Raw genomic sequence first — 25,945 nt, 5'->3', positions numbered from 1 at the left:
TCTCAACCTCCTTCCTTCTGTCTGTTTACTGACTGACTGTTCATCTGTCTCTACCTCCTTCCGTCTGTCTGTTTACTGACTGTCTGTTCATCTGTCTCAACCTCCTTCCGTCTGTCTGTTTACTGGCTGTCTGTTCATCTGTCTCAACCTCCTTCCTCCAGTCTGTTTACTGACTGTCTGTTCATCTGTCTCTACCTCCTTCCGTCTGTCTGTCTCTGCCTCCTTCCTCCAGTCTGTTTACTGACTGTCTGTTCATCTGTCTCTACCTCCTTCCGTCTGTCTGTCTCTGCCTCCTTCCTCCAGTCTGTTTACTGACTGTCTGTTCATCTGTCTCTACCTCCTTCCGTCTGTCTGTCTCTGCCTCCTTCCTCCAGTCTGTTTACCGACTGACTGTTCATCTGTCTCTACCTCCTTCCTTCAGTCTGTTTACCGACTGTCTGTACATCTGTCTCAACCTCCTTCCTTCTGTCTGTTTACTGGCTGTCTGTTCATCTGTCTCTACCTCCTTCCTTCAGTCTGTTTACTGACTGTCTGTTCATCTGTCTCTGCCTCCTTCCTTCTGTCTGTTTACTGACTGTCTGTTCATCTGTCTCTGCCTCCTTCCTTCTGTCTGTTTACTGACTGACTGTTCATCTGTCTCTGCCTCCTTCCTTCAGTCTGTCTCTTGTCTCCTTCCTCCAGTCTGTTTACTGTCTGCCTGTCTCTGTCTTCTCTTCCTTCCTTCCTTCCTTCTGTCTGTTTACTGTCTGCCTGTCTCTGTCTTCTCTTCCTTCCTTCCTTCCTTCCTTCTGTCTGTTTACTGTCTGCCTGTCTCTGCCTGCTTCTTTCTGTCTGTCTCTGCCTCCTCCTTCTGTCTGTCTCTGCCTCCGTTCCTTATTCTGTCTGTTTACTGTCTGTCTGTATCTGCCTCCTTTTTGTTTGTCTGTCCTGTCTTGTCTGTCTATCTATAGATAGACCTATCTATCTGTCTATATTTGCACCCTTCCTTCATTCTGTTTGTCTGTCTGTCAGTGTCTGCCTCCTTCCTTCAGAACTGCATTCTGTCTGTCCTGTCTTCTGTGTACCCGGTCTGTGCTGCTGGTTGTCTGTCTGCCCCAAACTGGTAAACAGTTCACAGAGCGTCTGATGGTTTGTGAAGGAGGGAGGGAGAGAGAGAGAGAGAGAGAGTAAAAGAACAGCATCTTTTTATTTTATTTTTATTTTATTTTATTTTTTTTAGTAATCACTGCCTCTATACACTCACCTTGACATAAAACTGGGACAGTGCACTGCCAGAGTTTTGTTTACTTACTTAGGTTAACTTCAAAGGTTAAAAGTTTCACAGCCCTTTACAACCATCGGGGCATTGATTTAATTTCCACAGTGTCTAGGTGGGTAAAGGATGGAGATTTTTCCGATCTCCCAGGTCAGCATATGGCAGACCTGCTTGTGCCTGAACCCCCTTCGTGTGTGTTCGCAAGCAGAAGATGAAATACGCACATTAAAGGTCCTGTAATCCATGTCAGCGTTTGGTGAGTTATAGAAACAAGAACATTGTACCCAGCATGCACACCACCCGGAGTATGGCTGCCTACATGGCGGGGTAAAAACGTTCATACACGTAAAAGTCCACTCTTGTACATACGAGTGAACGTGGAAGTTGCAGCCCACGAATGGAGAAGAAGAAGAACCTTCCCCATCTGAAAGCAGGTTCCCATTCACACCTGGCTGGAGCGAGGAAAAACGAAGTAAAGTGCCTTTCCCAAGGACACAACACCTGGCAGAAATGGGGGCTCAAACCTTGATCTGTGGTGAACACCAAACCAAAAGTCCAGCCAGCCCCTGACCCAGTCTGGCAAGGCGCCTCCTTATTTACCATTTGGCCGATTATCATACTTGTGAAGGATGAGAAGAGGGTGGTTTGAGGAGAACGGTGGAAAACAAAATGTCAACTTTTCTTTAATTCAGTTCCTTTCCCATTTACATCTTTGCAAGCTGAGTAGCTGATACTTCCATTTCAGTCGGCCGCACATTGTATCAGTGCAAAGGTAATGATGATGGCGAAAAAGAGAGTGTGCCAGGTTCTTGATTTTAGTTCCATTCTCTAATCATATCCCTTCTTGCTGGTACTTAACTCTCTCCATACGAACGGCGAAATAGACGACGTTAACAGCGTTTCACCCCAATTACCATCATCAAAATATTGCAAGCGGAAAGCTCTTATACTGAAGACGTGAATGTTGACAAAGAATACCACAATTCTGACGACGGAAGCTAAAGGTTGGGTCATTCAGACACCCACTGGACATCCGAGGGGTCTGTGTAGAGGAGAAGAGAGGACTGGCCGTACTGAGTGAGTTAAACTGCAGTTGGCTGCCTACCGTATTAGGGAGAAGAAGAGTGTGAACTCAAGCGTCAGATCTTGAGGTAGGTCTGTTCACTATCATTGATCACTGCTTGCCGACACGACAAGGGCCATTGGAGGCGTCATGTTCTTGTTTCCGTTCCATAATCACGTCAGTGTGTGCCGACACTTCAACTTCATTTGGCTGCCTGTCGTATGGAAGAGGGGGAGGAGGAGGAGGAGGAGAATGGGGGAAGGGTATGAAACACAAACTGTCCGGTTCTAATCTTAATTTAGTCCCTTTCCCCAATCACACTACAATATCACTGCTTGCTGCTTGCTGACACAAAGGCCATTGAAGAAGACAACACCTGTCACTGTTCTTGATAAAGGGTGCATTTTTCGTTTCTAAAATTATCAATTGTCTTTGCACCAGATCACCTTTTGGCGACACATTAAGTTCCAACAGAGGCGTCATGTTTTTAATTCAGTTCCGTTTCTGTTAATATCACATCACTGCTGGCTGGCACGATAAGTTCCAACAGAGGCGTCATATTTTTGATACAGTCCTGTTCCCTCCCTATACCACGTCACTGCTTGCTGGCAAAGCAAGGACCACAGGAGGCCAGCATCTCCGTGAGGGTCTGTCGGAACTTGGACCCCATGCGGAGGTAGATGAAGAAGTTGAGGGCCGAGTTGAGGCAGCGGAAGGAGTTGATGCACTGCCAGAGCACGGAGGTCAGGTTGTGGTAGCGGCCGTCGTAGTTGAGGTCCGGGACGAGGAATGTGGCGATCTGCACGAGCAGGATGGGCACGAGGCACACGATGAAGAGCACAGACGTGGCGATCAGCATGCGGGTCAGGGCCGCCTCTTTGGTCAGCATGGAGGCCTTGTTGTCCTGGACAAATATCTATATATATAGTTGCACCTAGAGCCCAGCCGGCTAGATACAAAAACGGGTCATCATTTCAGGGCTGACTGAATACCCGTCATTTCTTCAAAAGCCGTCAGAGAAAAGCCAAAATGATTATTGATGTTAAAAGGTTACTGCACTTCGTACCAGTACGCTTCTGCACACACTAGTACACTGCACAGTTTGACACTACACTACACACCACTAAACTGCACTGATCTACACTCCACCACACACTAAACTTACACACTATACCGCTCAACACTACTACGCCACCGTATTTTACTGCTCTTCACTGCACGACACACTAGCACACTGTACAATACGACGCCTCAATACTTCGCTGCTCTTTCATTGCACTTTGTACACACAAATACACCAGCACTGCTCTACACGATGCTATACTAGTACACCGCATTATTTTCACTTTGCTATACAGTAATACACACTAGTGCACTACACTGCTCTACCCTATGCTGCACACTACACACTAGTGCACTACACTGCTCTACCCTATGCTGCACACTACACACTAGTGCACTACACTGCTCTACCCTATGCTGCACACTACACACTAGTGCACTACACTGCTCTACCCTATGCTGCACACTACACACTGGTGCACAACACTGCTCTACCCTATGCTGCACACTACACACTAGTGCACTACACTGCTCTACCCTTTGCTGCACCTTACACACTAGTGCACTACACTGCTCTGTTTCTATGCTGCACACTACACACTAGTGCACTACACTGCTCTACCCTTTGCTGCACACTACACACTAGTGCACTACACTGCTCTACCCTATGCTGCACACTACGCACTAGTGCACTACACTGCTCTACCCTATGCTGCACACTACACACTAGTGCACTACACTGCTCTACCCTATGCTGCACACTACACACTAGTGCACTACACTGCTCTACCCTATGCTGCATACTACACACTAGTGCACTACACTGCTCTACCCTATGCTGCACACTACACACTAGTGCACTACACTGCTCTACCCTATGCTGCACACTACACACTGGTGCACTACACTGCTCTGTTTCTATGCTGCACACTACACACTAGTGCACTACACTGCTCTACCCTATGCTGCACACTACACACTAGTGCACTTCACTGCTCTACCCTATGCTGCACACTACACACTAGTGCACTACACTGCTCTACCCTATGCTGCACACTACACACTGGTGCACAACACTGCTCTACCCTATGCTGCACACTACACACTGGTGCACAACACTGCTCTACCCTATGCTGCACACTACACACTAGTGCACTACACTGCTCTACCCTGTGCTGCACACTACACACTGGTGCACAACACTGCTTTACCCTATGCTGCACACTACACACTGGTGCACAACACTGCTCTACCCTATGCTGCACACTACACACTAGTGCACTACACTGCTCTACCCTATGCTGCACACTACACACTGGTGCACTACACTGCTCTACCCTATGCTGCACACTACACACTGGTGCACAACACTGCTCTACCCTATGCTGCACACTACACACTAGTGCACTACACTGCTCTACCCTATGCTGCACACTACACACTAGTGCACTACACTGCTCTACCCTATGCTGCACACTACACACTGGTGCACAACACTGCTCTACCCTATGCTGCATACTACACACTAGTGCACTACACTGCTCTACCCTATGCTGCACACTACACACTGGTGCACTACACTGCTCTGTTTCTATGCTGCACACTGTCACACTACACACCAGAGCACTACACTGTTATTAATTACTTCACACACTACTGCACTACACTGCTGTAGATTACACTACACATTACTGCAGTACACTGCTCCACAGTTAAACCACACACGACACCACACACTAGGACCCTGCGCTGCTCTACACTCGACTGAACAACTTGACGCTTGACAGCCACGCACTTTGTCCTGGGAGGCAGCAGTGCCGGTGCCAGCGGTCTCCTGCCTCCAGGCCAGGGCCTGACGTAACTTGATGGCCGTCACTGCCGTCGTCACGGCAACCACGACCAGGAAGAGGGCGGGGAGAGTGGTGGCGTAGAGAAACACGTCAAAGAGGTCCAGAATCTCCTTGTTGTCCAGGTAGTAACTGGAGAGGGAGAACACACACACACACACACACACACACACACACACACACACACACACACACACACACACACACATACACACAGAGAAGCATACACACACACATACGGCGTAGAGAAACACGTCAAAGAGGTCCAGAATCTCCTTGTTGTCCAGGTAGTAACTGGAGAGGGAGAACACACACACACACACACACACACACACACACACACACACACACACACACACACAGAAGCATACACACACACATACGGCGTAGAGAAACACATCAAAGAGGTCCAGAATCTCTTTGTTGTCCAGGTAGTAACTGGAGAGGGAGAACACAGTCACAGACACAAACACACACACACACACACACACACACACACACACACACACACACACACACAGAAGCATACGCACACACACATACGGCGTAGAGAAACGCGTCTAAGAGGTCCAGAATCTCCTTGTTGTCTAGGTAGTAACTGGAGAGGGAGAACACAGTCACATACACACAGGTGTACATGTGCATGCACACACACACACATGAGCGCGCACACACGCAAAATAGAGAAAATGTCAAAGAGGTCCAGAATCTCCTTGTCATCTAAGTAGTAACTGGAGTAAGAACACTTAAACAAGTAACTTGAAGAAGAACACTTAAACACAATCACACACGTACACACAGACACAGGCATACACACGCACGTGCACACGCACACACACAATAAGTCAAAGGGGTCCAGAGTCTTCCTCTTCCCCAAGTAGTAACTGGAGAGAAAGAATACACACACACACACACACACACAAAACAAAAACAAAAAACACCCCCCCCCCCCCCCCCCGAAAAAAACCCCACGGTTCATGGCTAACATACAGAGGATGGACATAAATATGTTAACAGGCAAAGAAAAAACAACTCTTGTTGTCTCTCAGAAACTCAGGATGACTATCAATTGTGCCATTATCGTTGGACATCATTCGTGGACATGCATGTGGCTTCAGAGCCCGAAGTCTGAAGAACACATGTGGTTGCAAGTGTAGCATGGAACGCCAGCACACAAGGCAGGGGCAGATATTCCTCTGTGTTTCCGATCTTGAGCAGCTGCAAGGTGCTGACAGCGGTCTCCTTCAAATGTCCTGACTGCATTATTTTTTTTTTTTAGGGCACGTCATTTACTTCTATCAGCAATAGCAGTCAGACTGCTAATGCCGAATCTTGTTCATTTTAGGTTGGCCTTGAGGTTATTTTTGTACTTCTTTGTGCGTCCGTGGTTGCGACAGCCATGTACCAGCTCCCTAAAGAAGAGCTGACGTGGAAATCTGGACCCTTCCGTGCGGGTGACATGGCCAGACCATCGAAGCTGGGTCTAGGGGATCGTGGATTTGATGCTTGTAGTGGCGGCTTTGTACAAGACTTCTTGGTTAGTGATGCGGTCCTGCCAGTGTATCCACAAGACTGACCACAGAGAGAGCATGTGGAATTGCTCAAGCTGTTTGATGTACCTGTGGGACAAAGTCTGTTTCGCAGCCATGATAGAGCAGTGATATGAGGACTACCGTATTGTATGATACTTTAAGCCTGGTAGAGAGGCAAATGTCTGTCTTTGACTTGCAAATGGAATACTTCCGTTAGCAGCAGCAGTCTTACTCTTAAACCGCTGAAAAAAAAAAGACTGGTTCTGTCACATACGTTTACCAACACATTTTCACGCATTCACTGGCGTAGACAATGGCCTTAAGCCTTCTACTTCTATCAGCAGCAGCAGTTTGAAACTGCTGGGGGAAGAAAAGACTGCACCTGTTACACGTGCATTTATATTTTCACTCACTCGGTAGACGATGACCTTATGCCTGCTACTTGCTGGTGAAAGAAACAGAACAGACTGCACCTGTTAAGCATTACATTTTCACTCACTCGGTGACGTAGACGATGTCCTTGGTGGTGTTGGTCAGCGGGTCAAACATGCAGACGGCGGTGTGTTTGGGGCCAGCGATGGCCAGCATGCCCGCCAGCAGCACGGCGGATGTGCTGAAGATGACCGCAGCCATGGTGGAGGTCTTGAAGAACTTCTGGGCATGGAAAGGGCTGACCACACAGAAGCAGCGCTCGCTGGCGATCACCGCCGACAGGAACTGGGACACCCAGGTCACGCCCGTCAGGCCTGAAGGAAGGAAGGAGATCTGCTCAGTGTTCCGTCACACATACTGGTGAATACGATGCAACACTACAATACTAAACGCGACCAAACCTACACCCCCCCCCCCCCCCCGCCCCCCACCTGCCTTCCTCACTCCCCCTTCCTCTCCAGGCCCATGTAGGCCATTTCGGCGCGTTTCAGTTCAAAACTAAGCAATAGACATTGTAGTGAATACAATACAGGACCATATATTTCAGTGCAGTGCAATGTAACACACAGCCAACCTCACCTGGGAAGTAGGTGATGAAGAACCCGGAGAACCCCACCAAGTCCCGGTAGACCTTCTCGGCGGTGAGGCAGAAGTTGGACAGGAGGACGAGGAGGTCGGCCAGGCTGAGGGTGAAGAGCACCAGGTTGATGCGATCCCTCAGCCCCTGGCGCCAGAAGACAGCGGCGCTGACCACGTTGCCCACCACGCCCACCACGAACAGCACGGGCAGCACGATGGTGCCGATCAGGATGGTGGACACCCAGTAGTCTGCCTGGACAAGCATCACCACAGCGCCTGGTCAGCGTTTTAGAACACTCTGCTTGCTTACTTTCTTATGGAGGCGCCGAGGCAGAATCTTCGTTAGGCGTTAGTGCTCATCAGCGGTCATGGTTCGAGGCCCGGTTTTTGCCATGGTGCTGTGTCCTCAGGATAGGCACATTGTTTCGATTTTCCTCACTAGACTACCAGGTGTGAATGGGTACCTGACTTCAGCTGGGATGTGAAGTCACTGCCTCGATGATCGTAAAAAGACTACGATCATGACCTTTTATCTAAATTTATGTTGTTGACCGTCACCATCCACACACACACACACACACACACACACACACACATATATATATATATATATATATATATATATCCGTCAGCCTCAGGAGACTGGAGTGGTGCTCTGTGTGTTGATTGATACAGCGCCTGGTATGGCTGGACAGGCCAATACCGGCGTGACCGTCACTTCCACACTGTGGGTAGGTGAAGTCTGACGGTGGTCTGTTTTTTTTCTTGCATTCGGGCTTTTCTTCTCTGTGTCTTTGCCTTGGATGCGGTCCCTCAGCCCCTGGCGCCAGAAGACGGCAGCACTCACCACGTTGCCCACAGCGAACGGCACGGGCAGCATAAGTGTGCCGGTGGATACCCAGTTGTCTGCCTGGACAAGCACCAAACGCCACAGGGACTGATAAAACTTGGAAAGCTTTTTAAATACTTTGCTTCAGTCAGTCAATCATGAATGTTTCTCGGGAACCGAGGATGACGATTCGTTGTGCCATCTTCTGTGGACATCATCATCGGTGGGCCTGCATGTGGCTTCATAGCCCAGTAAAGAGAGAGAGAGAGAGAGAGAGAGTGTGTGTGTGTTTGGCTGCCCAGTTTGAACTGTGTCTAGCTTTAGATTACTAAGTAATAATTCAAGGGGGAAAACAAAGAAACAAAACAACAGCAAATAAAAACACAGCAACAAAAAAACCACCGAAACAAACAAACAAAAAACCACCGAGAAAGTTCTGCACTCGCCTTGTGTTCACGGAAAAGAAACAAGAGTAACAAACAGAACAAGAGAGGCAAGGCCTTCAAGACTCACTTGTGATAAATTACGTCCCCTAGCATTAATTAGAGTAATTTCCCTTTTTTACTATAGGCACCAAAACGTTTGCAAAATAAATAAAAATTCCATGCTTAGCAAAAGAAGTTCCTGTTTGAACAAAAAATGATAATAATGACTCCTCTTGCTGTTGTGTCAGAATAAGAGGTCAAAGTGCCAAGTTTAGAGAATACAAAAAAATATAAATATAACAGTAAATGCAGTTTGCATATAATTAGGCTTAAAAAATTTTTTTTTTGTGCCCATCCCAGAGGTGCAATATTGTTTTAAACAAGATGACTGGAAAGAACTGAATTTTTCCTATTTTTGTGCCAAATTTGGTGTCAACTGACAAAGTATTTGCAGAGAAAATGTCAATGTTAAAGTCTACCACGGACACGAAGAAATGGCATGATTCCACCCTCGTGGTTTTCTGCAGACAAACCAACATATTCTCCCAGAGAGAGAGATGAACACACACCCATTGGAAAACATTGGAGCTTTTAGCTGGTGGACTGATAGTTTCGTCCTGACCTCAAAGACTCCCTTCCGTTCCAAGAAACGGGATAGAGGTTACCGTTCTCTGCAGGGTGCATACAGGCCATTCTTACTTGACGCATTCTTATATTTTAAAGGTGAAGAAACACTATTGTGTGTGCCATGCAACCAGCCTTTAAGTGTCCTCCAACTTCTGATAGACTGTTGGGATCTGCATGATATCAGGAACAAACATTTCACGACGAGCTCCATGAAGACCTCGGATACTATTTTTTCAGTTTCCAAAGGAAATCAATACTTAAAAAAAATAAACAAACTTGATTTAAACTTTGACTAAACCAGATGTGGGTTAATTGGTTTGCTATGCGGTATTTTCAACTTGATAATTTCATTTTTATGATCTTTTCTTTTACCTGGAATGAGTGAGATGTTGGCGAGTTAGTATTTTTGAATTAACGTGGATGGAATTGATCATTTAATATTATTTTGGTTTCTCTTCGACTGCTTTTAAGAGCTGACGGATGTTCAGTCTGGAAATGGCCCCTTTTTAATATGGTTTAGTCTTGATTTGGTTTCAGAGCCATGTTACTTATTGACACAAGTTAACAACATTTGTAATGATGGCATTATAGACAGTGTGATAGTTGCACGAAAGAGTTATCAGTAAACACATTTGAATTGTAGAAACGGTCGGAACTTTTTCTTCCTCATTCTTCTTTTACCATTTCTATGACGAAATGGCTTCTTTGAGGTCGGCTGGGCAATAAGCAATTATCGTGCGTTGATTTGATGCCTATGACCGCAGCCATCCCTCATAGGCTTACATGTGTTAATAATGAGCCACAGAGTACTAAAACGTTCTGGCATGTTAGTAAAGCATATATGTCCCGTTTCTCTTCCTGCCTCACCTTCTGCAGAATTTTGAAGTCGGTAATCTCTCGTCGCTCCTCCTCAATCCACCCATTCTTTTTCTTTTTTTTCATATATGGTGTAGTACACACATGTATGGGTTAGTCCGTACACTTTGACACCACCTTGAAACTGAAACTGTTCACAGCCACTTCTGGGTTCGTTCCTTCGCTGTTTCAGTTTCACCAGTACACTCGAGTTTTCTGTGTATGATCGCTCTGAGGCCACGCACTGGAGGAGATCGTGCAGTGCATTGCTGTGCTGCTTTGTCACGTAATTTGTAGTCAGTAGTGCATGCGCAGGAGATGCCGCCTGCTGACCTATACACTACTGACGGCAATCATCGCCCGGAGGAGGCGGGAGGGTGGGGTGGGGTGGGGTGGGGTGGGGGAACCAGTCTTACCTGACGGCTGATGATGTTGTCAGGGTTGTCCCAAGGAACGAAGTCGCTCTGCTCCAAGAGCAAGCAGCCGGGAGGGACCAGCAGGCTCAGCGCTCCTTGGGAGGTCCCCGAGCTTCCTGCCGGCTGCTGATTGGTCGCGGCAGCCAGAGTTTCCATGGTTACCGTGAGGCCCGGCCCCACATTGGGCGAAGTGTGTGCCACGTCGTTCATGTCGTTGGAAGGATAGAAAGTGACACGGTGCGCAAGTGTTTGAAGGATGATGTCTCGATTTTTATTTTATTTTATTTTTTAATTGAAGATCTGTTTGCCTGCCGATGAGGTTGCTGTTGCCCTGCACAGTTAACGACCTGCACAGTTAACGACCTGCACAGTTAACGACCTGCACAGTTAACGACCTGCACAGTTAACGACACCGTATTTGACTATTTCAGTTTATTATAATTTGAAAAAAAAAAAAAAAAAATTCTACATATATCTTCCATTTCATTAAATTCTAAGTATTTACTAATTTATTTATATTGTTTAATTATTCTATTTCATTACATGGTAATGTTTTGCACAAATCTTGGCTTGGTTCTCAAGGCCTGACCAGCTGGTTGGGTAAATAGGTCAGGCATCTACCTTTCTTTTTTCTTTTATTATTATTTTTTTTACGCAGATATAATGCAGCGTGTGTGGATAAGTCCACACGCTTTGACACCACGTGGAAATCGAAACTGAGTGACAGTATCTTTCTAATAATATCATCACGGAAATAGTTGGTGATGAAATAATTATGCTTGCTATCTGCTGCTCACCTTGCCGGCAGTCAAACGTGATTCGGGGAAAAAAAAAAACCCAAACCAGAACGTGCAAGTTGTCTGACTGACTCTGAGGTACTGTTAGTTTTATTGTCCTTCCGTCACGTGGAGTCGGTATTTATGAATTGATTATGGCCGTGCCTTTTTGGTTTTTGTCTCTGTTTTTAAATGGCTGATCCGTCGATAGTCGTGTTAATTTCCGATCGATTCCGGTTTTAATTGGGGGTAGCGAAAGGTTCAGTTTGGTCGTTTTTTTTTTTTTTTTTTTTTTTTTTTTTTCCCGATAGACTTTTTTTTTTCTTTCACAGCGTTGTTAATTAAAGGTCGATGTTGAGGTTAAAGCTTGTCTCTTTCTCTCTCTCACTCTCTCTCTCTCGTTCACCATTCCTCCCATCCCCATTCTCTTTCATCCCCCTGCTTCTCAAAGGCGCTAACACAAGAACAAATAAACAAAGCACACACGGACACATGCACACACACACACACATGCACACACAGACACAGACACACACACACACACACACACACACACACACACACACACACACACACACACGTACCCCCTCCCCACCCCCCCTCCCCCCACACGAGGGAAATACGTGCATTCACGCACGCACACAAACGGACACACACACACACACACACACAACCACACACACACACACACACGCACGCACGCACACGTACTTGAGCGACACACACACACATAGACACACAGACACAGACAGACAGACAGACAGACAGACACACACACACACACACACACACACACACACACACACACACACACGAGAGGCATACGCACATACGCACAGTCATGCATGCATCATATCACTCATACGCACATGCAAACATTTTGACTGGCACATACACACGTACGCGCGCGCGCACACACGCACACACACAATCACGGGCAAAAACAAGAATTTCATCACAAACACACACACACACACACACACACACACACACACACACACACAGAGTTGTGCACGCAAACACTACCATGCAAACAGACACGCGCACACGCATAAGCACGCAACCATACATTCCCACAAGCACAAAAACAAGATACACATGTATACGCGCACGCACACACACACACACACACACACATTAGCACCCACCCCTTCTAATGATCTGTCTCATTGTCTCCCCCTCACTCCCCGCCTCACTCACACACCCCTACCCTCCCCCACCCCGTCCACTTTACAGTGTGAAGGAAGAGATATGTAGCGATGTACCGCGAAGAGTGTGTGGGTTAGTATTTGAAGCAGTCAGTTGAGTCTGATAGCACATCGACAATGACATGTTGGCAGAGGTTTCTGGTGGAAGGGTTCCCTAGGAACTGGATACAACTTTGCCCTTTGTTTGCTATGGCTGTCGTAGTTTGTGGTTTCGCGCGTGTGTGTGTGTTTGATCCTTTAATTGTCTAACCAGATCCATCCCTTGCTCGTTTTGTTTTCTGGCACCATGGTTGAATTTTTACCTTCTTTCCTTTGTTCATTATGTTACACACACACACACACACACACACACACACACACACACACACACACACACACACACACACACACACACACACACACACGCACACACACACACACTCTCTCTCTCTCTCTCACACACACAGACACACACACACACTCACACACATATCACATATAATGTATTTGTACGGCGCTGAAGCTCGTGCGCTTTCATTCTTGACTTTCACACGCATACATAACTCTGAACCAAATAGATAAATGTCAAAACTTTATAAATTATACCTGTAGATAAAAGGTTTAAAAAACAACAACAACAACAAAAAACAACTACTTGGACGGAAAGAGGGAGGGCAGGGAGGGGTCTATTTTGGAAAGAGGTAGTTTCAAGGCCAGGCTTGAAAGCTGAGAGCAGGCATGAGAGAGGAGGAGAACGTTCCCACTGTAAGGTTCAGAGACAGAAAAAGAGCGGCAGCCGATTGTGAACACACCTTTTCCTCTCCCCCCCCCCCCCCCCACTTGTTTGTGTTTTTAAGAAGTTATTACTTCTATAACGAGCTTGGATTTTGACAGACCTTAACGACTCTGTAGGTTTCTGGGAATGCTCACAGTGGGGAATATGTCTTCTGTCTTCACCCCGAAACAGAGAGAGAGCTGTTCAGTGTTCCGGAATGAAAACAGAGGCCGAGTTGACCGCACTGTGTCACAGAATACTTTTCAAAACCAAATCAAGTCTTGGTGCCAATAAGACCAGCCGACCCCGTGGACTCTTAGATTACTTCTCATCAGAGCATTTCTGATCAACGTATTGGGTTTATGTGCAAAGGTCGGGAAAGTGCTTCCCATAATTGATTTATTTATCTGTTTATCTATTTATTCATTTATTTATTTATTTATGCGGTGTAGCTTGTATGGAACAGTCCGCACGCTTTGACACCCCCTATTGAAACTGACAATTGTACGTCAAATTTTCTGAGCAGTAGCTTGGAAAAACACAGGTTATGTTTTTGTTTTGAGTTTTGGGTCGAGCTTTCCTAAAACTGGAACTAACCTGGTCTTTTCCAAGCTGCGTCTTCATACAGACACCACAGCAGCACGGTGTGTAGGTTGTTGAGGAGGTTCGTTCGCCCAGTGTGTTTGGATTGACTGCTGTCATCACGAGCTTCCTGTTGACTACACCACATGGTGCAAAGGAACCGCTTTTGTAACGGACAATGCAGGGTCATCGGTCTTTGTTTGCCCCCTCTTTATCCATTTTACCCGCAGTTATTTTACTCCTTCCTTCCTTCCTTCATTCTGTCTTCCCTCCCTCCTTTCTTCTCTTTTCTTCCTTTGTTTCCTTCGTTCCTAATTCAAAAGGGTCCCATAGCCTTTTACGGCCATCGGGGCAGTGAATTTTTTTAAAATGCACTTTGTCTTGGGATCGGCTTAAGGAGGTGGGGCCCAGTCCTCTCCTTCAGCCGTTTTAACCTTCCCCTGCCAAAGTCGGGTACCCATTCACAGCAGGGTGAAGCGGGGAAAGTAGGAGAAAAAGCACATGTATCTTCCAAGGACACACCACCGCCGAGCCGAAACTCGGGATCGAACCCTGACTACTGGTGAACACTGGATCAGGAGTCCAACGCCTCACCGACCCCTGCTGCGACGCCTCTCGGTTTCTTTATGTGGCGCCTCTCAGTTTCTTTATGTGGCGCCTCTCAGTTTCTTTATGTGGCGCCTCTCAGTTTCTTTATGTGTGGCGCCTCTCTCAGTTTCTTTATGTGGCGCCTCTCAGTTTCTTTATGCGGCGCCTCTCAGTTTCTTTATGTGGCGCCTCTCAGTTTCTTTATGTGGCGCCTCTCTCAGTTTCTTTATGCGGCGCCTCTCAGTTTCTTTATGTGGCGCCTCTCAGTTTCTTTATGTGGCGCCTCTCAGTTTCTTTATGCGGCGCCTCTCAGTTTCTTTATGCTTCTTTATGCGGCGCCTCTCAGTTTCTTTATGTGGCGCCTCTCAGTTTCTTTATGCGGCGCCTCTCAGTTTCTTTATGCGGCGCCTCTCAGTTTCTTTATGTGGCGCCTCTCAGTTTCTTTATGCGGCGCCTCTCAGTTTCTTTATGCGGCGCCTCTCAGTTTCTTTATGTGGCGCCTCTCAGTTTCTTTATGCTTCTTTATGTGGCGCCTCTCAGTTTCTTTATGCGGCGCCTCTCAGTTTCTTTATGTGGCGCCTCTCAGTTTCTTTATGTGGCGCCTCTCAGTTTCTTTATGCTTCTTTATGTGGCGCCTCTCAGTTTCTTTATGTGGCGCCTCTCAGTTTCTTTATGCTTCTTTATGCGGCGCCTCTCAGTTTCTTTATGCGGCGCCTCTCAGTTTCTTTATGCTTCTTTCTGTGGCGCCTCTCAGTTTCTTTATGCTTCTTTATGCGGCGCCTCTCAGTTTCTTTATGTGGCGCCTCTCGGTTTCTTTATGTGTGGCGCCTCTCAGTTTCTTTATGCGGCGCCTCTCAGTTTCTTTATGCTTCTTTATGCGGCGCCTCTCAGTTTCTTTATGCTTCTTTATGCGGCGCCTCTCAGTTTCTTAATCTCAGTTTCTTTATGCTTGTTCGAATCGTATTGACACATGGGTATCGTCGTTCTTGGCCCACGTTTTTTTCTGTTTTTTTTTTTTTCTTCTTCTGTTTGTGTGTGTGTGTGTGTGTGTGTGTGTGTGTGTGTGTGTTTTCTCGTTCACTCCCCATGCTGGTCTCCAGAGAGAGAGAGAGAGACGAGACAACGGTGATCTGACTCTGACAATGAAACACTTCCTGCTGCCCTTCATGGGCAAGGTCTCCGACCCGTGTCTCTGTGCGCTGTGCGAGAGACCATGTTCTCTCTCCTCCCATCACCCCCCTGGGTTGAGTGAGGAAAATCGGAGCAAAATGCCTTTTTTCTGGAGGACACATCTGATCACTGTGCCCAAGAGGCTCGGGGCCTCGAATTGTCTGATCACTGGTGGATACTGGATCAGGAGTCCGATGGTCAAGGCTAATCACGGCGCTTTCTTGGGGCGGAAGGGTGGGGGGGAAGGAGGGGGGGGGGGGGTTAAAACAAACCCGATCCTTGCTGGAAATGAATTTGGGATACCCTCGTTTTAGTCAGGCCAGACACACACACACACACACACACACACACACACACGCGTGTCGTGTATTTGTGTGTATGTGTATCATACACATACACACACATACAAAATGCGCATGCGTTGGTGCTCTGTACCTTTGGGCCACCGTTCCACACACACACACACATTCACGCACACACACTCACGCGCTTACATTCGCACTTGTTGCTAATATGGCGATAGCCTTCAGATGGACTTCGTGGTTGGCGAAGCTCTAAGCACCATAATTTGATTTAATTTGATATGGCTTGCACTCGATCCGTTTCCATTTTATTTTGGCTCACGTGTGTAAACAGTATGAGTTTTGTGTGTGTGTGTGTGTGTGTGTGTGTGTGTTAGAATAACATTTTAACATTCTATTATGTAAACAATGAAAACTATACAACTTACCAGCAGGATGCATATGTTTGTGGAGAGAGAGAGAGAGAGAGAGAGGAGAAAGAGAGGGAGATATAGTACAATGAACAATGCTGACCTTTACGTGGAAGGCATACAAACATCGATCAAGCAATACAAAGAAACCACTTAATATATTGCTGTATTATTAGTAGCCACGACACTTCAATGGTTGATTTCAGGTCATTTAAGTAGTTTGAAGGCTTCGTCACAGAAACCGGATTTATTTCTTGATTCTGTTATTGATCATGACTAATCTTGACTGATCACGAACCTCGCATGAACAGCTCTTTGACAGTTCCAAGGGACATCATTCTTTCTTGCATGCTTGCGGTCTGGCCTGAACTTCATGAAAGCACGGAACACCTTTCCCTGGAAAGAGATGCAGTTTATTTTCGTGTGATCCTCTCAAGAGAAAGTGGACAGATAGTGTTGAAAATATAAAAAAAAAAGGGAATAATTATTGATTGGTTTGCTTTGTTTTTATTATTTATTTTTTTTAACAGCGATGAAGTCATTCACTTACCTGCTTTATTTTCTCTGTTGTTGTTGGACTTTCGCTCTTAGGTTTATGGGTGTTTGTGTGGGTTTGTTTATTGCATCTCTGCGCTGATGTGCTTTGTCAGCAAGCGCATTTCTTTCACTATCATTTTTTTTTTTTTTTTTTTAAACAGGATTTTTCCTGGGACAACCCTTTTGTCGCTATGGGGTTATTTTACGGGTGCTAAGTATGCTGCTTGCACACTGGGACATGGTTTATCGTCTCATCCGAAGGACAAGCACCCAGACAACCGCCTAAGATGTAGTGGAGTTTGTGGAGTGGGTGAGTTGGGGATTAAAAATCTCGGTCCGGATGATATGGGTATCTAACCCTTGGACACACACTTCAAAGTCGGGTTGGGCGCATTTGCGCCAGTCCAGTCCAGCGCTGTACCTGTTAAGTCGGGTCTGTTGGAAAGTACGAATTTCAGATGTCAGTTTGCTGGAATGTAAGCTGTGTAAAGCAGAGGTCGGTATAATATGGGAATCAAACCCGTGGACACTTGCTTCCTAGTCTGGTCGGGCCGCATTAGAACTGGCCACCGCTGTAATCCGGCATGGGTTGTGTAACTGCGGTAGGTGACGTACGGCGACGGACAGGACTCCCCCCCCCCCCCCCCCCCCCCTTGAACGCCAGAACATCATCTAGGATCTCAACCGTCTGCAGGCAGCCAGGTCTTTCCTCCTCGGAACGCCAGAAGAACGGAGCCAAGACATCCCCCTCAGAACTCCAGAAGAACAGCCAGGACCTCACCCTTCTTCACACTGCCAGGACGTTCTCCCCAGAACTCCAGAAGAACAGCCAGACCTCATCCACCTACAAGACAGCTAGGACTTCTGAAGGCCAGAAGAATAACCATGACCTCACCTGTCTTCAAACAGCAAAGAATTTCCCCTTCGGAACGCCAGAATCTTCAAACAGCAAAGAATTTCCTCCTTGGAACGCCAGAAGAACAGCCAAGACTTAACCCCCCCCCCTCCCCCTCCCCCTCCCTCGCCGGCCACAACAGACAGACAGGACACCCCGTGGAACGCCAGGCGGACCTCCCACCGGACAGACATCCAGGACTCCAACACCCTCGAACAACGCAACCTTCGCCGAACCAAGACCCCAAGCCCTGACCGTAAGAACCTTACGGACGTAATAACTTTACCCTACAGGCGTCGGCCAGTAGGTGGGGAAACACCACTCTGACGTGCAGCGACGGGCTGTGTGCATTCGGCATGCTGGAATCTCGACCGTGCTGCTGCTGACGGCGAGGGTCTGGTCTGTCGCATGTACCTGCTCGTGTGTGGTGAAGGATGAAACCCACCCCTGCTCTTGTCTCTCTCTCTGCCTCTCTGTATGTTTGTCTGTCTCTCCATATGACTCTTGTCTCTCTCTCTCTCTCTGCCTCTCTGTCTGTTTGTCTGTCTCTCCATATGACTCTTGTCTCTCTCTCTCTCTCTGCCTCTCTGTCTGTCTCTCCATATGACTCTGTCTCTCTCTCTCTCTGCTCTCTCTCTGTCTCTCCATATGACTCTTGCTCTCTCTCTCTCTGCCTCTCTGTCTCTCCATACGACTCTTGTCTCTCTCTCTCTCTCTCTGTCTGTCTCTCCTCGTCTGTCTCTCTCTCTCGACTCTCTCTCTCTCTCTCTCTCTGTCTCTCCATATGACTCTTGTCTCTCTCTCTCTGCCTCTCTGTCTGTCTCTCCATATGACTCTTGTCTCTCTCTCTCTCTCTCTGCCTCTCTGTCTGTCTCTCCATATGACTCTTGTCTCTCTCTCTCTCTCTCTGCCTCTCTGTCTGTCTCTCCATATGACTCTTGTCTCTTTCTCCAGTTGTCTCTATCTGTTCAGAATCCGAATAACTATTATCACTTAGGGAAATTATGTGTTATGGGCTAGAAGCCGTACATTAAAGGTTCTCTCTCTCGCTCGCTCGCTCACTCTCGCCCCACGCTCAATGTCTGTCTCTCTTGTCAATCTGTTAATAGACCTGAAGTAGATGCAAACGTGCCGGTAACTTTGAGATGGCCTTGGTGGTCGGCGAAGCACCAGAATTTGACTTGAATCTGTTAATAATTTGCGTGTGTGTGTATGTGTGTGTGTGTGTGTGTGTGTGTGTGTGTGTCTGTGTGTGTGTGTGTGTGTGTGTGTGTGTGTGTGTGTGTGTTGCAGTCGTTCCACTGCATGTCTCCCCGCAAGATGCTCTTCACCAAGATGGACCCTAGCTGCACCGTGGGCTTCTACTGCCGCAACCGGCAAGACCTGGACACCTTCATTGACCAAGTGCCCGACGTGAGTTGTGGTTTGTTGGGTTGTCAAGATTCTTGGTAATTTCCTATTTTCATTTCCCCTAAGATGGCATTACTGGTCGGCGAGGCTCTAAGCACCATAATTTTAATTTGATTCGATTTGATTTCGTATCCTGTTTTCAGGATTACTTCTATTCATCGCAGTAGTAGTAGCAGCAGCAGCAATAGTAGTCGTAGCGGTTGTATTTGTATTTTTTGTATGATAGTCGTGTCCAGATATGACTACCAGAACAGCAGAGGAGGCATCTGCTGCCCTGGCTATTTAGGCTAGAATTTGATAATAATGGAGAGTGTCTTGCCCAAGTTACACCCCCCGCTCTCTCGGCCAAGGGGTTTTTAGGACAGTCGGCGTTGGGATGATTCCCAAAGCCCAGCTAGCCCCCAGGGCTTCAGCACTAAGAGCCAGTGCAATCTTGCCTCCTAGTTTCAGCCACAGTCCTTCCCAAAAGACTAAGCTGTTAATGACTTCCCATTGTAGTGGATAAACCATTGATCATACAGCTAACAGTTTGCTGTTGGTCCAGCTTATGTCAATCTGTGTTGTAAGCCGAGCGTTGGGCCGAAGTAATAGTAGTAGTAGTAATAGTTGTAGTACCAGCACCAGCAGTGGAAGTGGAAGTTATAGCTGCAATAATAGTACTATTAGTAGTTGGTGCCTTGGCAGAATCGATTATACATTGGACTTCTGATCCAGTGTTCACTAGTGATAATGGTTCGAGGTCCCCGTTTTGGGCGAAGCGTTGTGTCCTTGGGAAAGTCGCTTTGCTCCTCACTCCATACAATGGGTACTTGACCTAGGATGGTGAAGTTAAAATCGGCAGAAGGAGGAGATTGGGTCTCGACTTCGTGTGCCAACCCCTGGACACAGTGGATGTGAAATCAGTGCCCTGATGGCCGAAAAAGGCTTTAGGATCTTTAATGTTAACTTTTTTATTTATTTATTTATTTATTTAATATATTTTTTTTATTTAGAATCATGGTCCGATTTTATTGCAATTTTTAATGTGCATAGTTGAAGCGATATTACCACTAGGTTTGTGACCCATTTTATGTGGTTTTGGGCTCTATATTGAGGGTGATTGTACTTCATTTGGGTATGGCACGCAGCCTCTAGACCACGATGAAGTTGTGCGATATCACCGCCAACTTGATCAAAGTCACAGAGAGCCTCTACAACAAAGCCATCAGCACAGTGCGCTACAGCAGAGGAGAATGGTTCAGGACAACAGTTGAGGTCAGACAAGGATGCCTGCTCTCACTGACTCTCTTTAACATCTTCCTTGAGAGAATCTAGACTGACGCCTTACAAGACCATGATGGATCAGTCAGCATTGGAGGCAGAACATTCATAAACTTGCGTTTTGCCGATGACATTGACGCCCTTGCAGGAAAAGAAGAGGAGGTTGTTAGGTTAGTGGAACGCTTGGACAAGGCATCAACAGAATATGGCATGGAGATCAGTGCAGAGAAGACCAAGCTGATGACCAACAATACCCAGGGTATCAGCTCAGACATCACATTTAAAGGTCAGAAACTAGAGACCGTGCAGAGCTTCAGGTGCATAGGGTCAATTGTGACTGATGAAGGATCAAAGCAAGAAATACTGTCCAGGATCGCCCAAACAGCTTGGGCGTTGACTAAGCTGAAGACCATATGGAATGACAAGAACGCTGCACTCGGCTCCAAGATCAGACTGATGCGTTCCTTGGTTATCTCGATCTCCCTGTACGCATGCGAAACATGGACTCTCACGGCAGAGTTGGAAAAGAGGATACGTGCCACAGAAATTAGATCCTTTCGAAGACTCTTGGGAATCACGTACAGAGATCACTCGACCAACGAGGAACAGAATTAAGCAAGCCATCGGGCCGTATGAAGATGGTCTCACCACTGTGAAGAAACGCAAACTGAGGTGGTATGGGCACATCACAAGATCAACAGGACTTGCAAAGACGATCCTGCAGGGCACTGTACAAGGAGGGAGGGAGAAGGAGAGGCAGACAGAAAAAGAGATGGGAAGACAACATACCAGAATGGACAGGTCTGAGGCCCTTCGGGAAGCAGAAAATAGAGATGGAATGAGGAAGGTGGTTGACAGGTTATCTGTGGTTGCCCCAGCGGTCACCCAGACGAAGGGACAAGTGAAGTGAAGTACTTTAGTTTGACATAGACTCAGTCACAACTGTAATGTGCAGCCACCTTGTTGGGTACACAGGGTCGTCTTCAGTAGCGCGTTTGTTCAGTTTGTGCCAGTCACTGAATCAGATTCCCTGTCCTACAAAGGGGAAACAGCTAGCACGGCGGCTTGAGTCAGCATGTGTCGGTTTTGTGTTCAGGATATGGACCATTATGCGTTGTTTTTGTGTCTGAACTCTTGATCAGAAGGGTGGATTACGTGCAACATAAGAGCGGAAAATGAATGCTTTACCAAAAAAAAAAAAAAAATATGAAGAAAGAAATATCCCTGGACACTGCACAACATGCATCAACAAAAGAAATGAAATAAGTCTACGACGCATTTTTAGGCCCCTCAATTAATTACAAAATCAAGAAAAATGACCTTTAAAAGTAAGTCAAAAAACCACATAAAATGGGTCCCAACATTCACTGACTGCGATATCGCTCCACTTTAATTATTTACACTTAGATACCCCTGTGTCGTTGAACGCACAAAGCAGTCAAGGCGCTCCGCAGTCAACGGTCCTCAACCAGTTTGTTGGTGTCACCCCTGTCGACACGTCTGAGGTCTCCCTCCCGCCACTGTTTGCCAACAGTCCCTCCCGCCACGGTTTGCCAACAGTCCCTCCCGCCACGGTTTGCCAGCAGTCCCTCCCGCCACGGTTTGCCAACAGTCCCTCCCGCCACTGTTTGCCAACAGTCCCTCCCACCACGGTTTGCCAACAGTCCCTCCCGCCACTGTTTGCCAACAGTCCCTCCCACCACGGTTTGCCAACAGTCCCTCCCGCCACTGTTTGCCAACAGTTCATCTTTGGCCGTCCCCTGTTTCTGCGACCTGCATCATTGTCCAATGCACGGCCTGCAGTGCAAACATTCTTGCTGCGAGGAGCCTCGGTACATGTCCCAGCCAGCGGAGACGCCGTGTGCAGACGATGGTTGACTGCACAGGTTAATTTTTCATGAAATTTGGTCCTTAGGATTAGGTGAATGAATGAATGAATGATGATGAATGATATGGATACTCATATAGCGCCTGTCCTCAGAGATCAAGCACTAAGCGCTTTTCAAGATCGGGGTCAGTCGCAGAACAGGCTGGCTACCTGGGTAGAGCGGACTGACGGCTGCCATTGGGCGCTCATCAGTCGTTTCCTGTCTCATTCAATCAGGTCTCAGGCACGCACACGTACACACTCAGACATACATGTAACATTTTACCTGTGTGACCGTTTTGTTTATTTACCCCGCCATGTAGGCAGCCATACTCCGTTTTCGGTGGTGTGCATGGTGGGTATGTTCGTGTTTCCATAACCCACCGAACGCTGACATGGATTATATTATAGGATCTTTAACGTGCGTATTTGATCTGTGTGCGTATACACACGAAGGGGGTTCAGGCACTAGCAGGTCTGCACATATTTTGACCTTAGAGATCGGAAAAAATCTCCAGCCTTTAGGTCCTAAATTCCCTGCCTCCCGATGCCCCATGACTGTGGGTCTTGTCTTGTTTCAGATGGTGGTTCCTCCCCGTCAGCGGGGCCAGTACCCGCTGTTCGTGGTGTCGGAGGGCAGCAGTGACGACACCCATGCCCGCAACGTGCCCGTGCGCGAGCTGGGCCGCCTGCGCATCCGGCACCTGCGCAGCGACGGCACCGGCAAGCGCGTGCGCTCGCCGACCCTGGACTCTGAGGATTTCGTGATACTGTGATCATTCACCCCGTTTGTGTGTGTGTGTGTGTGTGTGTGTGTGTGTGTGTGTGTGGTGCGAGGTGGTGGTGGTGGTGGTCTACTCTGCCTCTCCATTCCCCCCAAACCCTGCGCGCGCCCCCACTGACTCCCCCCACCCACTCCTATACCCCCTTTCTTCCCTACTCACTCTTATTACCAACCCTCCCGCTCCCACCCGACCCACCCCCACTCCCCCACTTTGCCGTAAAATAAGTAAGAAAGATTAGAGTGATGATACATTACGTGGTTCGTGATTCAGCACTTACTTCCTTTGGACAGACGGCAACCTTTACCGAGCTTTCCGCCAGTGGGTCGTTCGACTCGGCTCAATAAGTAACCACGGTTCGTCTTCGGGGTTAGGATCTTCCCTCACTGCCAAACTTTTATTTTGCACTCTCCCTCCTGTTCCGTATCATTCCGTACACACAGGATGCGATATTGAGTCACTTGTGGGGTTTGTTACAAGGGAAGCTACTGTATTCACGCCCCACCCACCCCCCCCCCCCACCCCACACTCACTCCCCACCCCCCCCATAATTTGTTTAGAGAAATGACAAGTAACTGATGGTTTTGCTCGTCACCGGGGTTGGGTTCACTTGCCAGGATTTGTTGGTGTTGTGCATGCGTGTGAATGACTGGTCCGCTTAAAGTGCTTTGACCTAGCCTCCGCCCCATCTATCTATCTCCCCCACCCCCTCCACCACCACCACCACCACCACCACCCACCACCACCACCCTGAACCCTCACCCGCCCGCCCTTCCACGAACCCAGAGAGGCCGAAAACAGAAGAAATTCCAGGGAGCCGTGGCAATGGTCGTTCTGAGTGACAAAAGAGCGATACTGACTTTTGCAGTGCTGTGCTGCTGTTGTTTTTAAAAGTAAAGGCGACCGCACTGTTTTACAATGTGGGCTTGTTTGATTAAGTGAAGCGTTCGTTCAGTTCAGTCACCAATCAATCCGCTGGTTTCATTGAATGTGTGTGTGTGTGTGTGTGTGTGTGGTCTTGGGTAACTAGCCGGCTGAGAGATATGTGGATCTTTGGATTGGTTAACAAGCGAGTGAGTGAGTGAGCTGGTCATAAACTGCAGGATTTTGTGAATTGTATGTATCTGTGCATGTATGTATGTATGTATGCACATATGTATGTATACATGTATTGCTTGTCAGCCAAGTTTCATTGAATCCAAACCACACCGAATTTCATTACATTTGATTAGTTTTCCTCCAGTATAGGGTCCATGAATGGCATGGATTCCATTCACGAAGAACTGAATGATGGCAGTTGTGTTAGAAGGCCGTGTAAAATTGCAGTTCTGCACCAGCAGTGTGAAACTGCGGTTCTGCACCAGCAGTGTGAAACTGCGGTTCTGCACCAGCAGTGTAAAACTGCGGTTCTGCACCAGCAGTGTAAAACTGCAGTTCTGCACCAGCAGTGTGAAACTGCGGTTCTGCACCAGCAGTGTGAAATTGCGGTTCTGCACCAGCAGTGTAAAACTGCAGTTCTGCACCAGCAGTGTAAAACTGCGGTTCTGCACCAGCAGTGTAAAACTGCAGTTGTGCACCAGCAGTGTCAAGTGCTGTGCTTCTCCGTCAGTGTAAAATTGCTGTGCTAAACCGGCAGTGTAAAGTGCCGTGTTATACCGGCAGTATAAAGTGCTGCACAGTCAGTGTGTAAAGAGCTGCACCTGCAGTGTAAATTACTGCACCGGCAGTGTTAGAGTGCTGCACCGGCAGTGTTAGAGTGCTGCACCTGCAGTGTAAAAGTGCTGCACCTGCAGTGTAAAAATGCTGCACCGACAGTGCAAAACACTGCACCTGCAGTATAAAAGTGCTGCACCTGCAGTGTAAAAATGCTGCACCGGCAGAGTAAAAGTACTGCACCTGCAGTGTAAAAATGCTGCACCGACAGAGTAAAAGTACTGCACCTGCAGTGTAAAAATGCTGCACCGGCAGAGTAAAAGTACTGCACCTGCAGTGTAAAAATGCTGCACCGACAGAGTAAAAGTACTGCACCTACAGTGTAAAAATGCTGCACCGGCAGAGTAAAAGTACTGCACCTGCAGTGTTAGAGTGCTGCACCGACAGAGTAAAAGTACTGCACCTGCAGTGTAAAAATGCTGCACCGACAGAGTAAAAGTGCTGCACCTGCAGTGTTAGAGTGCTGCACCGGCAGAGTAAAAGTACTGCACCTGCAGTGTTAGAGTGCTGCACCGGCAGAGTAAAAGTACTGCACCTGCAGTGTAAAAATGCTGCACCGACAGAGTAAAAGTACTGCACCTGCAATGTTAGAGTGCTGCACCGACAGAGTAAAAGTACTGCACCTGCAGTGTAAAAATGCTGCACCGACAGAGTAAAAGTACTGCACCTGCAGTGTAAAAATGCTGCACCGACAGAGTAAAAGTACTGCACCTGCAGTGTAAAAATGCTGCACCGGCAGAGTAAAAGTACTGCACCTGCAGTGTTAGAG

The 25,945-nt window shown here is 47.5% G+C and overlaps 2 protein-coding genes across 2 annotated transcripts in view; one reads left to right on the top strand and one right to left on the bottom strand.

Annotated features, from left to right (window-relative positions):
* The window catches only part of LOC143280657 (cysteine protease ATG4D-like), a 37,040-nt gene extending 13,055 nt beyond the window's left edge, over positions 1-23,985 (top strand). The window contains exons 8-9 of the mRNA XM_076585386.1: positions 19,438-19,557; positions 23,263-23,985. Coding sequence (XP_076441501.1) covers positions 19,438-19,557; positions 23,263-23,457 — 315 coding nt within the window. The 3' untranslated portion in view covers positions 23,458-23,985. The remainder of the gene's footprint in view (positions 1-19,437; positions 19,558-23,262) is intronic.
* Positions 1,386-11,206, bottom strand: LOC143280656 (uncharacterized). Its single transcript, XM_076585385.1, has 5 exons — positions 10,923-11,206; positions 7,771-8,023; positions 7,259-7,505; positions 5,176-5,359; positions 1,386-3,222 (listed from the first exon to the last, which is right to left on the bottom strand). Exons 1-5 carry the CDS (start codon positions 11,130-11,132, stop codon positions 2,914-2,916), a joined length of 1,203 nt encoding a protein of 400 aa, XP_076441500.1. The 5' UTR covers positions 11,133-11,206; the 3' UTR covers positions 1,386-2,913.
* Positions 23,986-25,945: the final 1,960 nt, after the last annotated feature.

Source organism: Babylonia areolata, chromosome 3 (genome assembly GCF_041734735.1).
Source record: "Babylonia areolata isolate BAREFJ2019XMU chromosome 3, ASM4173473v1, whole genome shotgun sequence".
NCBI classification, from domain to species: domain Eukaryota; kingdom Metazoa; phylum Mollusca; class Gastropoda; order Neogastropoda; family Buccinidae; genus Babylonia; species Babylonia areolata.
Note: the sequence above shows the minus strand (reverse complement) of the source record. Positions and strands in the feature narration are given on the sequence as shown.

What these genes read in the sequence shown, in the direction of transcription:
- LOC143280656 (XM_076585385.1), bottom strand. Translation starts at nt 11,132, where the DNA reads ATGAACGACGTGGCACACACTTCGCCCAATGTGGGGCCGGGCCTCACG. An exon ending in CTTCATCACCTACTTCCCAG is followed by an intron (nt 7,506 to 7,770) that starts GTGAGGTTGGCT and finishes TCCTTCCTTCAG; the next exon opens with GCCTGACGGGCGTGACCTGG. An exon ending in GACATCGTCTACGTCACCGA is followed by an intron (nt 5,360 to 7,258) that starts GTGAGTGAAAAT and finishes CTCCCTCTCCAG; the next exon opens with TTACTACCTGGACAACAAGG.